A 14770-nucleotide genomic window follows, 5' to 3' on the forward strand; every position below is an offset into this window, starting at 1 on the left:
CCCCCCCCCGAGACCAATTTTTACGGATGCCATCTAAAAGTCCCCTGCAAGACCGGTAAATATCCGGAAATTTACCGGTAAATTTTTCGCTGGGTCGCAAAAAATAATTTCCAACACGTTTCCTCAAAATCACTCACCCCCGACTTAATCTCCAAATGACAACCATCAGATAAATCAACCTACCACTTAAATCCAATTTACAATTTGAGCCCACCAATAGCGCTCGTCAACCAGCCGTACAACATTACCAGCATACCATCCCCGGGTGAAGCCCAAAGTGACAACAATCAAATAATCCTAATTCCCCGAACAAATTATCGAAATTCCCCAAATTCCCTCAAAAATAAATTCCAGGAGTTCCAGCCTCCCGGAAAGCCTTCCCATGTCCCCAATTTTTCCAAACCTCAATGACACATGCATTCAACAGCATCAGTCGGCACGTTTTCTCCCCACTCACCGCCTAGACTACCTGAAATTGTCATTAGGCTTGTTAAGTCCTTAAAACAAGAGGAAGAAATCGTGCCGAACTCCGAAACAAGGACACCGAAAAAACGAAAAGGTTTCTTTGTAGGAGTCCCCCAGTGCCGTCATATATCGATATATTTCTCCTTGTTCCCGTGGATTTTTATCTCCTTGGAATAGAGCCATTACCTTTGTTGGATAGTGGTGGTCATCGGGGTCCCTGGGAATAGATGGGCGGGTTTGGATACAGAAATGGAAGGCAATGAGAAAAAAACTGAAACAGAACGAATAAAAAAAACTGACAAACGAAGAAAAAAAACGCCCCCCCCCCCGCCGCCGCACCCCTTTACATCGGACCCCAAAGCAGACTCGAGCAGGATAAAGGATGATGGCACGAGGACCAGTTGGCAGTGCCCTGGGGAGGGTCCATTGGGTCCGTGCGTGCGAGTCTGGGGGGTATTAAAAAAAAGTGGTGGGGAGGGGGAGACTCCCGTGTGTGTTGAAGGGGACATAAGGCCCCTGCCCGAAAGAGAAGAGGGAATGAATAAAGAGGAAATAAGTGAGCGAGAGAAAGAGAGAGGGAGGAAGAAGAAAAATGAAAAAACAAAGAGCTACAAAAATTAAGAGAGAGGGGTGGGGGTAGGAGGGGCCTTATGTACCACAGCGAACCGCATTCTCTACCTGTGTGGTAAAACGCTCACTCAGGGGGGACCCCAAGGGGCATTCTAAAACAAAGACCCACTCGAGCAGACCTAACATACAGAGGAACCCCCTCCACCCCCTCCTCTAACTCCTTGTTGGGCCCCTCTTGCTCATTACGAAACAATTTACCTTTTATTTTTGGTGAAATTCAGGGGGTTAATACTCAAATTATTGCTCTCTAAAAATTTTTTTCATCCTCCATTTTTTCTACAGATGACTTCCTCGGGTCTCCGAGTGAGCTGAGTTGAAGGGGGTGATTATTATTCCCCTCTCTCGACAATTTTTTTTTGAATTCCTCGTTGCTTGAGATTTTTTTTTGAATTTCTTCGAGGCTCTTTTAGTTTTGGTCTTTGGTCCTTTCTTTCCTTTAGCCTCTTTGTCTTAAGTGAATTGTGCCCTGTGGGATACTGATGATTCATTCGAATAAATCTGTCTTATTATTTTTGTTAGGGCAGGAGGGAGGGAACTTTATGGACTGTCGACACAGATACACAGTGTGGGAACAGGATTCTTTCGGGGAGATGAATCAATTTTGAGTGGTTTTTGTGGAATGAAAATTGCGGTGGGCCTTTTTTTTCTCATGAATTCAAATCAAATTTATTCGCAATTTACACAAATTTTCGGTTGAAAGATTCTTGACAATTTCATTAAATTCCTCGTGACGGTGCATTGTGAATAGATTCAACAAGATTCATCTTTAATAATTAATAATAATATTAATAATCTATATATTTTTAAAAAATATACACTGCTTAATACTTTACAATGAATAAATTATTTACAAATTCTTTACAACGACTCCTGGCTTTCCTTTCATCAACCTTCTTCATCGCCTTATTCACACATTTTACAAGAATCTCAACACTAGAGATGAAAATTGAAGATGAAGACAAGTAGAAATGTAAACAGAGCACAGACAGAGAAACAAGAACTAACATTAATTTCCCTACAAAGAAAAAACATCATTTGTACAAATATACACACACAATATGGATTAACCCTCGCATCATCATCCACTGCTCATCAATTTCTAAAAAATAAAACAATAAAAATTGAAACATAAAAAATAAATAGTAATCCTTAAAAGCAGGTACGGTTTAACTTCGAACATTGTCTAATTCAAATACGCGGTAAGATTTTACAATAGTAAATTCGCTGTTGTTACAATCGTGGAAGGAGAGGGAGACAATTGTAGATACAGAGCACAGTGTTCCAATGAGAAGATGGATAATCACATAAATAGATTAGTCACGTAGTTTCACACGAACGATCATAAATCCGAAACTGCGCAGCTAAGTGTTCAATAGCATTTCGATATTCTCATCAACTAGTCACGCATCACAACAATTCTTCAGCTTCGTATTCTCCAACAATTGGTATTTCGAAATAGTAAGAAAAAATAAGCGAATTCTGCCACTGAATGTTCACGCTCAAGCACATTGTCACAATTCAAAAGGAATTAGAAAGAAATTTCCGCCTCTGGTATCTCCCTTCACAATCAAAAATTCATTCCCCAGAACACCTGTCGTCCAAGCATGTACCGACGCGTTCCACAATCATTGGAATTTCCTCCAAATCGTCAAAAACTCAAAGAACCAATGCTCCATCCGTCATCAAACCGAGGTATTAATGCATAACGCCTCAAACATTCTCTCAATCCTCTTTTTTTTCGGTATTTCAAATCGGTTGCTACGGAGACACACACAAGTGGCACCTGCGGATGCTGCCGGTGGTAAATCTGATACCGGTTTTCTCTACAGCCTTATTAATAAATTATATATACGTGCGCGAGTGCGAGCAGCTCGTGAGCGCACGATAGACGTACGTACCAACATGCCGTTGGTGGGGAGAGAGACTTGGAAGATAAAAAAAAAGAGTTATAAAAAAAAAAGAGAATCAAGGAGGTTCGGGTTTTAGCCTATCGCGCTCACCGATTCTTCCAGCCGCGTTGGAGAAGGCGAATAGTGTACATGAGTTTGCCCCGAGTCCAGTTCACACACGTACATAACGTATGTAACGATAAAACCCAACGTTCCAAGCTCCAACGTCTCCATGGAATATATATCCCCATAGGCCGTCGAGTTTGTTAATTACTGAAGCTGTCGAGAATGCGGCAGCGTCACGCACTCAGTTCTCTATCCTTTATTTTAAAACATTATTTTTAAAACATTCCATTTTATTTGTCCACTTCACCACGCTGTTGGATACTTCTAACGAGCGTTGACGAATAGAGACAGCTGTGGGGGCCCGATCGGCTCTGGTCAAGTGGAAAGGAGAAGGAGAGGATGTGATAAAAAAAAATATATTGAAAGAAGTAAAGTTGGTGGGGTTGAGCCGAGAGGACTTGAGGGCAGAAGAACACCGACGGTACAATTAAATCCCCACCTGTGCCTCATTCCAATCCTTTCGAGTCTGCGTCATTAAATCGTCCATTAGAGTCCTGAACAACAGGAGCAGAACAAATCATTCGTGAGGATTTTAGCCCTCTGTGTTTGGTTGTTCTTGGCCGGGGGCTAATAACACTAGACTGGTGTCATGTTGCTGGAGAAGTCATCTTCTAGTGAAGCTGCTTGTCACCTTGGATAACGACCTTGCATCACAAACCGATGATCTCATTAATAGATTCGTTGAAATAATTGAAAACCTCTTGATCCGCTGCATTTTGAAATCATGGCATCACTCCACAAGCAATTAGCCCCGACCCGATCGACTCTGGTCAAGTGGAAAGGAGAAAGAGAGGATGTGATAAAAGAATATATTGAAAGAAGTAAAGTTGGTGGGGTTGAGCCGAGAGGACTTGAGGGCAGAAGAACACCGACGGTACAATTAAATCCCCACCTGTGCCTCATTCCAATCCTTTCGAGTCTGCGTCATTAAATCGTCCATTAGAGTCCTGAACAACAGGAGCAGAACAAATCATTCGTGAGGATTTTAGCCCTCTGTGTTTGGTTGTTCTTGGCCGGGGGCTAATAACACTAGACTGGTGTCATGTTGCTGGAGAAGTCATCTTCTAGTGAAGCTGCTTGTCACCTTGGATAACGACCTTGCATCACAAACCGATGATCTCATTAATAGATTCGTTGAAATAATTGAAAACCTCTTGATCCGCTGCATTTTGAAATCATGGCATCACTCCACAAGCAATTAGCCCCGACCCGATCGACTCTGGTCAAGTGGAAAGGAGAAAGAGAGGATGTGATAAAAGAATATATTGAAAGAAGTAAAGTTGGTGGGGTTGAGCCGAGAGGACTTGAGGGCAGAAGAACACCGACGGTACAATTAAATCCCCACCTGTGCCTCATTCCAATCCTTTCGAGTCTGCGTCATTAAATCGTCCATTAGAGTCCTGAACAACAGGAGCAGAACAAATCATTCGTGAGGATTTACCCCTCTGTGTTTGGTAGCTCTTGGCCGGGGGCTAATAACACTAGACTGGTGTCATGTTGCTGGAGAAGTCATCGTCTTGACCTTGCATCACAAACCGATGATTCCATTAATATATTCGTTGAAATCATTGAAAACCTCTCGATCACCTGCATTTTAAAATCATGGCGTCACTCGATAAGCAATTAGCCCCAATCATCTTGATTATGAGATCAACGACAGCCACAGCCGATGACCGCCATGTCTTGGTAATTCTTCAGGACAACCTTGTTCTCCTCGTCGAGATACAGCATGGATATGGAGCTCAAAGCCGTCGGCACACAACACGCTTTGGGTACCATCGCTGGATTCGTCGAGTAGACGAGATTCTGGACAATGGCGTGATTCGTTGAGTTGAGGTGATCTGACAGTGGAAATGGACAGTCGCCATGACAGTAGAATGCGTCGTAGCCAGGTGGTGCTACTATCCAGTCATTCCAACCGACATCAACAAAGTCAACGTACAGTGGATATCGTCTGCAGTTCTCTCGTCCATCCTTGCGACGTTTTTTGCCAACGGCCGCTCGTCTCACGCGTCTCTCCATCATCTCTTTGGCCGACGCCATCTTGTTGCGTCCGTCGTCGGTGTACGTGTACAACGTCGGACTCAGTGATGACCAGGACTCGTGGGATTCCATGGAACGTTTCAGTCGGACGTGGGGATCTTTCTCGAGATTCACCCCGGTCACCTGTATCAAGAGGCCGTGGTTCTCCTGGCGTTCTGTGAGCCATCGGGAGACCGCCGGCTGCACGTCCAGGTTTATCGAGCTATTGCTCCGGGTGTCGATGGTCTTACTGTCGATCAGTCTCAGCAAGGGCTTGCTTCGTCCTTTCACTCCTGGGCGGACTATGTCGTGGACTAATATCCTGCCTAGGTGCTTGGATTTGTCGGATTGGGGGGGAAGGGCTATCCGGGATAGCCGGAGTTCTGAGGCCTTCAGGCTCTCTTCTGATGGCACGCTTGTCACGTCGAACGACAGGCGAAATCTGTTGGGTGACTGGAACTTCTCGTCCACTGGACTCTCTGGAAATAGAGGAATGGAAGAGTTCATTAGAGAGTGCCGCTGTAAAAATAACTCTAATTTTCACATAGGGGAGGGTAGGACAAAACGGACCCCTAGGACAGAACGGAACACTACCAGAAAATTGATTATTTTTTTATTGTTTTGATAGTTTTTGCTTCCGAATGGAAGCAAATGACATTTCTTGTCTATAAAACCCTTGTGACGGTTATGATCCTGAAACTCACTTTTAATTCAACACATTCGGTGTTCCTGATTCGAAGGAAAGAAAAAAAAATACCAATTTTCTGTGAGCGGTCCGTTTTGCCCTACCCTCTCCCACTTTTATCACACTTATGCGTCTCCAATTTATGTTCATTGTCATTTAATATGAATTGATGCGAATGTGCTATAATTTTCATGTACTGGTACGTATAATTCATTAATGTCAGTCGACAATTACTATTTTGTGTGCAAATAATCATGGACACCCTAGTTTTTGCCAACAAAATTGTAATGTACTAAAGGATACTAAACATATTGAACGCGTCGCTGATGCTATACTTTGCTGATGTACTAATTTCATATGTCAATGTACTATCTCGCGATGATCGACTAGCTACTTCACGTAGCTACGTTATACAATTGATGTTCTTCTTTAGCTATTCCTCCGGCTAGATTTTAGTTACACTTGCGTTCTACTCGATTGTTAAGTCCCTACTCTATCATTGCGGATACACTGAGAATAAAATAAAATTTACTTTTCCCAAGAAAAACAGAAAATTTTCTTGACACAAGTAATCAAATGGAGGTTTTGTATGGGACAGTTGAATATTTACTTGTGCTAAGAAAATTTATTTCTCACAAATAAATTTTTTTCTCAGTGTACACTACTGCTCCTACAGTTGAAAAATTACTCTCGCTACACGTTTATTTTACTAAATCAGTAGCGAAGCGATAAACCAGAGTAAGTCATTTTTTACTATCGGCCAGTTTTTGACGATGGAAAATTTTTTGTCATGACCTTTCTTGTAGAGCCAATTGAGGGTTATAAAAAAGGTTATGAGAAAAATTATGCTATCTCTCTTAGATTCCGAGATAGTCAGCAAAAACTGACCAAAAGTCAAATCGACTGAACGTGGTTTACCACTTCGCTACTGAAATGCTTAAATGCTTAATGAGATACTCGTTTTCGGGGTTTTCGCGATCGTCTGACCGTTGAACCGAAGGTTTCCGATGATGTCCGAGGATCGTCGATAGGAGCGCACGTCGATAGAAACACACCTTCTTTGTAGCTCTTAATCTGCTCTATAAAAAAAGTGATCGCGAAAATGTCGCTATTCCCCTTAGATTGGGAAATATTCCTCGAGAACTCAGCTAAGAGCTGAGTCGACTTACTACCCTTTTCAAAAGTGTAGTCTGCAAACTTTGGAGGCTTCTACCTTCGCGAAAAAGAATCGCACGGTTGTGGAGCCAATTTCATTTGTTAGATTGAATATTACTCTACTCCAATACGAAGTTTCATGTTTCTCATCTGATAGTCTCTGCATTATTATGATAAGAAATAAAAAAGCCCATGTTTTTCACGTGCCGTTAAAATTAATGAACTTTGACCGAGTCCCAAAACCTCAATTTTTTTATTTTTATTACCTTAATTATCCCAATTTTTTACATGATAGCCCACTTGTTCAAGAATGAACAAGTTGAATGAAAATTTTATTTCAAAGGCCAGAATCCTTTTACCGCTTCGCTACTGAATAAGTTCAGTGATCAATGTAAAGAGGTCTTTAGAAAATATCTGATAACTTGGTAACAAAAGTTCTCTGGGTAATTTCTTTTAAAGTCTCTTTTTGGTGAGATAATTCTATATTGCACTGAGAGAAATATCGACATAATATCACAAAACTAATTGATAAAATCCTTAAGATAAGAATTTGCATAATGCGTCAGACCGTGTAAGAATCCTGTGAAATGTTCATGACTTAAACACGAACACTTGGCGATAAAGTGACAATTTCTTGCCTCAAGAAATCGTTTATTTCGTGTCAAAAGATGAGAAAATGACTAAAAATACTAAAAGTTTCGATTCAGCGAATCATGGATCAGAAACTTTTATATTGAACGAATACAGAATTTATACAGGGGAGAACCTTCAGATCCTATTTACTAAAGATGAAAGAAACGTGAAGTTGTTTTATATCGAAATATCTCGAAACTGCCTGACCGGTAATCCTTAATTCTGATTGGTCAATATGTGACACGAAGTTATTCATAAAAAAAACACGCGGCATTTTCAAATTCTTCAGTGACATAATTTCAAATTCTTCAGTGGTCAATTTTTTTTTACGTCATATATATATATAATATATATTTCACATGTATATAGATCATCGGTGAAATTAATAAATTCTGTCCTTTTATGGAGATCGATTTTTAAAAAAATTGAAGATAATTAATTGAAAATGAAAAATTCTTTATAGATTCTTTTACTCTACTTCGCTATTCACTTCAATCATTAGTCGAATTCTCTTTGATTCATTATCAATATTTATAAGGTATTCGTGAGAAAATGAAATTCAATGAATTCCATTTCTTCATTGAAACAAATAAACAGATCAGCGCGCGCGAGAGCGCGCGCATAGATCTTGTATTTTTAAAATATAACCGTCACTTGCTCTCAATCGCAATGAGTTTAACGGAAAGCATCAACATCTTTTGCGTCTCGCAAATTCACTTTGTCTCTGCAGGAATATGATCTAATTTCCAGAAAAAATATCATTTTTTCATTCAGTATCATCCTCCTTGAGCCTGACGAGCACCGATTTCTTGTCTGAAACCTACCATGAATTGATCGAACATGCATGCGATTTTCTCCACTCAAGAAATTATTTTTGTCATATTAGGGTAAGCTACCCAGTAGATGGGATGGACACTCCTATAGATGAACGAGCAACTTTTGGATAGGAAATTACCCCAAAAAAATGCTGAATTGTGAATCGTTGCTTTGAATTTTCACCAACTGTTGTAATTCTTAACCCCTGAATGGCGATTTTTTTCGATCAATTTTGTTTTCAATTGCTAAAAAACAAATGTCGATCTACAGGACGATTTTCTTAAGTGTCCATCTACTGGGCAGTTTACCCTATGTCGATTTATGCAGATGTATCTGCTGTTTTTCTGATGTATCAAAGTAAACTACTCTGAATTGTACTGTCAGCTCAACTGCAAAGGAGCCTGGAGCTCTTAAATGTAAATATATCAGGAAATTTCCACTTTCGATTTTCATTCCGTTCATTCTTACTTCAGATTTCTCTTTAACGTTTTGTTTTTCTCCCTTTGCAATGCATAACTAAAATTCGTTCAATTATTTTGATTTACGAGCCCCTCGGAATGTTCACCACAATTTTCGGGCAGAGTATGGTCTCCTCTATCTCCGGGAGAAGAAAAAATGAACATTCGTTTGACGGTAAGAGTCCCGAGATAAAGAATCTCGAATGCACTTACTCGAGACGACTTTTAAACCGGTAACTTATGAGCTTCCCTGGGGTCTCCGGAATTCCATACTCCACCAAGAAATGCGTTCCCTTTTCCATTTCTTTTTCCACCAGTTATTTTCTCACTCCTTGTGAAACAATTACAGTCACTTTGATTCTCTCTATTCACGTGGAAATAACGGATCTTGTCAAGTCCTCAACAATATCTCCGTAACAAACAGAATTCAGATATGAAGAGTGATATCAATCGAATATGCCACTGACTCCGATAGATCAAGAGATATGATTTAGGAGAGTGATCAATGATCACAAAGGGCCTGTTCTACCTCACTTTTGTCACTGGGCTCGGCACTTTTAAGGAAGAATTGGAATTTCAAGAATTAGAGATTCTAAATTCTTTGGAACATCTTTACTGAATATCTTACTCTATATAATTTGAGATGTCAGTGCCTCCGGAAATTCATGGAAGGTACTAGAAAGTTGAAGAAAGGTTCAGGAAGGTACAGAATCCGCTGGAAAGTTCGCGAATCGTCTGGAAAGCTCTACAATTTTTCGATACAGAATGTTTCAGAAATCGTGAGGAATTTCGCGATTAATTTGGAAGCTAACGCTTCGGAAAATCATGGAAGTTTCTAGAAAGTTATAAAAAACTCTAGACCGATACTGTAGTCTTCTGCGAGGGAATTTTCACATTAATTTTGCGTAATTTTATTGGAAAATTGCTATAAAAAATTAATTAAACTTTCTCGATTCGTTTGAGAGTTTACTTACGAAAGCCTTTCATCATCGATGCCTTCTCTATAGGGGCTCCGACAATATTATAGAATATTCTGGACTTTCCTAGCATTCATCGTCTAAATGTCAATTTCAACATGAAAAAATTGGACAGCCGTAAGCCAAGTCACCAAACCCTCTAGTCTGAAAAACGATTGATTTTAGATGAAAATGTGAAAAAATCAGTTTTACAGCCAAATACATATGAGAAGTCAGTAGCGAGGCGGTAAACAGGTGCAAGTCGATTTAGACTATTGGTCAGTTTTTAATGAATATCTCGGAACCTAAGGGAGATGGCAAATTTTTTGTAATTAACCTTGGTTATAATGAAAAGGTTATAATGAAAATTTTACTGTTTCGCTTAGAGTTTGAGATATTCCTCTAAAATTCAACAAAGAGCTAAGTCTACTTATATCGGTTTACCGGTTCGATACTGAAATGTTTGATGAAATTTCATCTAAACGTATATAAATATTTGGACAAAGAATTTTTGCATTGCATTTTCTCGAAAATTACAGGAGTGTCTATCTCATCATGAACGTTATTCTATTCCCTACACTGTTAGAAATTTTTTGAAATTTCACGGAAAATATTATAGTATTTCTCAAAAGAGTGACATTGAATCGGATTTAGGAGAAAAACGATTATGAAAGTTCTAGTTTTAGGGAGAATTCAAGGAAATTCATGAGTTTAAGTGGGAGTGAGATGGAAATGTCTCAACTTGATTGAATTTTCAGTAGAACATGAATATTCAGAAACAAAATGACATGAATTTTCAATTTTTCCCTAAATGTTCCTGATTTTTCAGAATTTTCATAGAATAATTGAATTGGAAAATCAAATATTTTATTGATTTTTAGATCGTTTGAACAGAAAACCAATGGAATATTTGATTTTTCAATGACAAGATTTCCTGAAATTTCCACGAAATGTGAACTCGGTAAAAATTTCCGGAACTCGGCACGGAAAATTCAGACGAAAATTTTCAACAGTGACCACCAAATTATTGAAGTTCAGCATTTCCAAATATTAGAGAGAACATACCAAAGATTCTAGAAATGTAACTGTCCCACTAATGTATAATACATCAAATTTCCCGACAAAATTCCTCCATTTCCCTTGGATTACCGGACATCGACCAAATGCTTCCCATCAACCAACTCGGCTGTACGCCCATCGGTCCCTGAATTGTACGAAGAATCAAAATCAATTCAAATAAATGTGTAAAGTTGATCTAATCTCTTTTTAATTCAATTTCCAATCCATATCCATCAATAGTAAAATCAACCGCAGGTAAAAATAAAAAAAGAGCAGCGTTGTCCATTTTATTTAATTATAAATTCTAGCTAAAAGACTAAAATTCTTGTCCTTCGACGCAGGTAACATCTCCGGACATAACACAACACACTCCACATGCCCAGAATGATCACATGATATTTTCCATCTCTAAAAAGGTGTCACGATAGTGAGACACCTCAGTTAACATAGAAGTACGCCCAGACCCGTTATGCACCGATGCAACGAGTCACCTTGAAGTTACACTCCCTCCCTCCCCCCTCGCGAATGCCTCCCCATGTTCTCCCCGGCGAATCGAACCTTCTCTTTGGATATCACTATTTCAAGTTGGGGCAATAAACAAATCGATTAATAATAAAATTGAAGGACACCATCTTTTCCTCATTTAATTCCAACAAAGTGAAAAAAAAAACAAGCAGGGGTTCGAGCCTACCCGACAGAAGGCATGTGACCGTTACTTTTTGCGTTATTAGTCTTTCTTTTTTTTATTTCTACCAATTCCGTTGGTAGTGAGCTCCCGAGTGGATCCATAGCAATTCCCTATCTTTGTGACAGGCATACAACCGTAATCACATGCTGCAGTGTGTCTACAGAAAAATATTCAACCCTTTAAGGTATTTATGGAGGGGTGGTTTTTCGTGTTCGAAATATTTTTTCAAGAACTTTTCTATTTTTTCCCACTAATTTCAACCCTTCTTTTATTTTTCTAGCTTGTCTTTTGGATAATCGGAAAATAATTAATATGGATAGAAAAAGTGACAACGCCGTGTCGTTCGAGGTACAAGTTGGCAGCACTGATTCACTCAGCTGTTAGGTTCCTTCCCATAGCGAAATGTATCATCACAACTCTATTCGTATTTGCCGCGCTTACCCCTCCACCATTTCTAACCTCGACGTTGCCGCTATTCCAAGTTGCGTACGCAAGATTCCTATTTTTCATGAGGTTTTTAATTATTCTTTCTAAGTAATTCTTCTAGGTCGCTTGGATTATTTCTTTTTATGTTCCTCCCTGAAAGCTTCATCCAAGTACGAAATTTCAGAAACATGGCGACTTTTTTTCTATTCTTAATTTTTTTTTCCGAATTCCCATAAGAGCTCGTGTTAAAAGGCATTTTTTAGAAAAATTCCCGCGTTTCATCCATTCTGCAAGGTTATTTGGGATTTTGCATAGGGGTTTTGAAAAAATCAAAGAATGTATAATAAAAAAATCATCAATTTCGTGACTTTTTTTCTACCTCCCTTGCCTACGGCATAAATACCTTAATGAAATGGATTTATACGAATGATTAAATATCTCCGAAACTGCTCGGCTGGTTGAGCCCATCAAGAATACCAATCTTCAATATTGTAAGAGCTATAATGATTCGAAATTTCAACTTGCTATTTTCATTTTTTCTCAAAATATCTTGCGTACAAGAATGAAAAAATTTGAAAAGCAAAAATACGTGAATATCTCAGAATCTTTGTATGAACGGATATATATATATATTTTGATTGATCTAGATGGAAGAAGTATTTTGAAAAAAAAAATTGAAATCCGTCAAGTAGTTCATGAGATATTTGAAGAAATCTATTTACACCAAAGATTGCATATCTCAGGAAACACTCGGCCGATTACGCCCATGTAAAATACCAACCTTTAGTATGATAAGAGCTAGAATCATACAAAATTTCAACTTGCTATCTCCTTTTTTTCTCAAGTTATGGTGCGTGTAAAATTTTTCATAAAAAATGGCAATATCTCCAAACTGTGTATTAAAGAGCCTATATATTCTGATTGACTTACATCGAGGCCATCGGGATGAGTATTTTGAAAAAAAAAAAATTGAAATCGGCGCAGTAATTCTTGAGATATTGAGGAAAAACGAGATTTAAACAAGTTGTTATATCTCACAAACTACTGGACCAATCGGGCTGAAACAGTGCGCCAAAGTCGGGCTCAATAATAGCTACAATGAGCCAAAATTTCAGATTTTCAACTACAAATTTGACCGTATTTATGTTGAATTTTCTAGTAATTAATCAACAAAAACCCAAGTTGCCGGACACATACATGCAGACGTGAACCTAAAAACATCATTTCTCCACGTTTCAAACAATTCTACACCATTTGCAATCAAAATTAAAAAATCGACAAATCGGTCAAAAACAAGGCTTCCCTTCGGAAACAAAAACATTAAAATCTTGCAATAGTCATCAGTCAAGTGTTCGCACAGGCTATTTGCTTACTGTGTTAAACAGTTTATTTGGAGTTTGCACTAGAGAGAATAAAAACATTGAAATACGTGACAAGTGGATGACCCCATTGTTGAGTTTTGTGTTTGAATGAGCGTTAAAATAGCAATTTCATTGTTACCGAGAATAAACGTGGCGCGTGGTACCTAGAGAAGGAGGAGGGGTAGCCGAGTATAATCCCCCGTGACGGCCGAGGGTTTCCCAATGGCCTCCCGGCGTAACGAATATGCCCCTCATCTAATAGTTTTACTGTTGCTTTCCCTGTTGCTGTTGGTTTTTGTCCAAAGTTGACCATAATTCATTCCTTCAACATTTTTTCGTCATTATTTTCGCATTAGGGGTTTACGGATGTCTTGAGATTGTCTTGATGTTGGGGGAGAATGCAATTCAATCGGACCTTTACACTGAGAAGGAAATGACTTAATATCGCAAAACTGATTGTTTCGAGGGGCTGGTAACTCCTAAAATCATGGTGTCACTTGCTGATGAAATCAATTTGGAATCACCCATGAAATCACTGAAATCGCTGACATCAGTGAAATCATAGAAATCTCGTGATTCCCATTCATGGAGTCATTTCTTGAAGTCACAATGAAATCATTTGCAGTCAATGAAATCCATGAAATCACGAGGGCATCCCTCCACCGAAAATACACCGCGCTCTACACTCGTTCTAAAATTTTTGGTTCGAGAATTTTCTGGTTCATACGCGTGTATTGATGGTAACAAAAGAGATATAGGTGTACATTTTAAAGACAAATTCAGATACGTTACTGTCGCAGCCAATGACGTCTCAGGGCTATGTTGATATTAAACAATATCGAAAAACAATTTCACCTCCAACGTTTGATGATGAAGGGCACTTAAAAGTTGACCAAAAAATTTTGAGAGAAGTAAAAAAGTACTTCTAGTATTGTTCATTGGTTTATTAGAAATAATAATAATTTGTAAGCGTTCGTTAAATGTTTTATGATAATAAAATCAATCGTTTTGATAAATAATTATTTGATCTCGATTATTCTTTCAATTTCCGGTCATTGAGTTTTCAGTGATTTCAGTTACGTTGAAATCATTGAGTTCAGTCGAATAGAGTCAATGAAATCATGATGAGTCATGAAATCACTGGAAATCATGCTTGAAATCAATGAAATCGTGAATTCAATGCAGTCATTGAAATCACCGATGTCGTCAGGTGAAATCGACTGCAGTCTAAAGTCGTGATGTCACTCGACGGACCTAACTGCCTAACTTCGAATTTTTTGTTCATTGTCCATTTTAACTCGCTATTTTATTTTAGCTCTCCCTAAAAATATTCAATTAATAAGGTAGATTTCATCATTAATTCGATGAGTATTCAATAATATGTCCCTATAATTACTCATT

General features: G+C 38.7%; 1 protein-coding gene across 1 annotated transcript in view; it reads right to left on the reverse strand.

Annotated features, from left to right (window-relative positions):
* Positions 1–1772: 1772 nt before the first annotated feature.
* Positions 1773–14770, reverse strand: part of LOC107044843 (protein decapentaplegic) — a 28379-nt gene continuing 15381 nt past the window's right edge. The window contains exon 3 of the mRNA XM_015266887.1: positions 1773–5611. Coding sequence (XP_015122373.1) covers positions 4761–5611 — 851 coding nt within the window. The 3' untranslated portion in view covers positions 1773–4760. The remainder of the gene's footprint in view (positions 5612–14770) is intronic.

This window comes from Diachasma alloeum, unplaced genomic scaffold (assembly GCF_001412515.2).
Source record: "Diachasma alloeum isolate Michigan unplaced genomic scaffold, Dall2.0 Dall_scaffold_00828, whole genome shotgun sequence".
Classification (NCBI taxonomy): Eukaryota; Metazoa; Arthropoda; class Insecta; order Hymenoptera; family Braconidae; genus Diachasma; species Diachasma alloeum.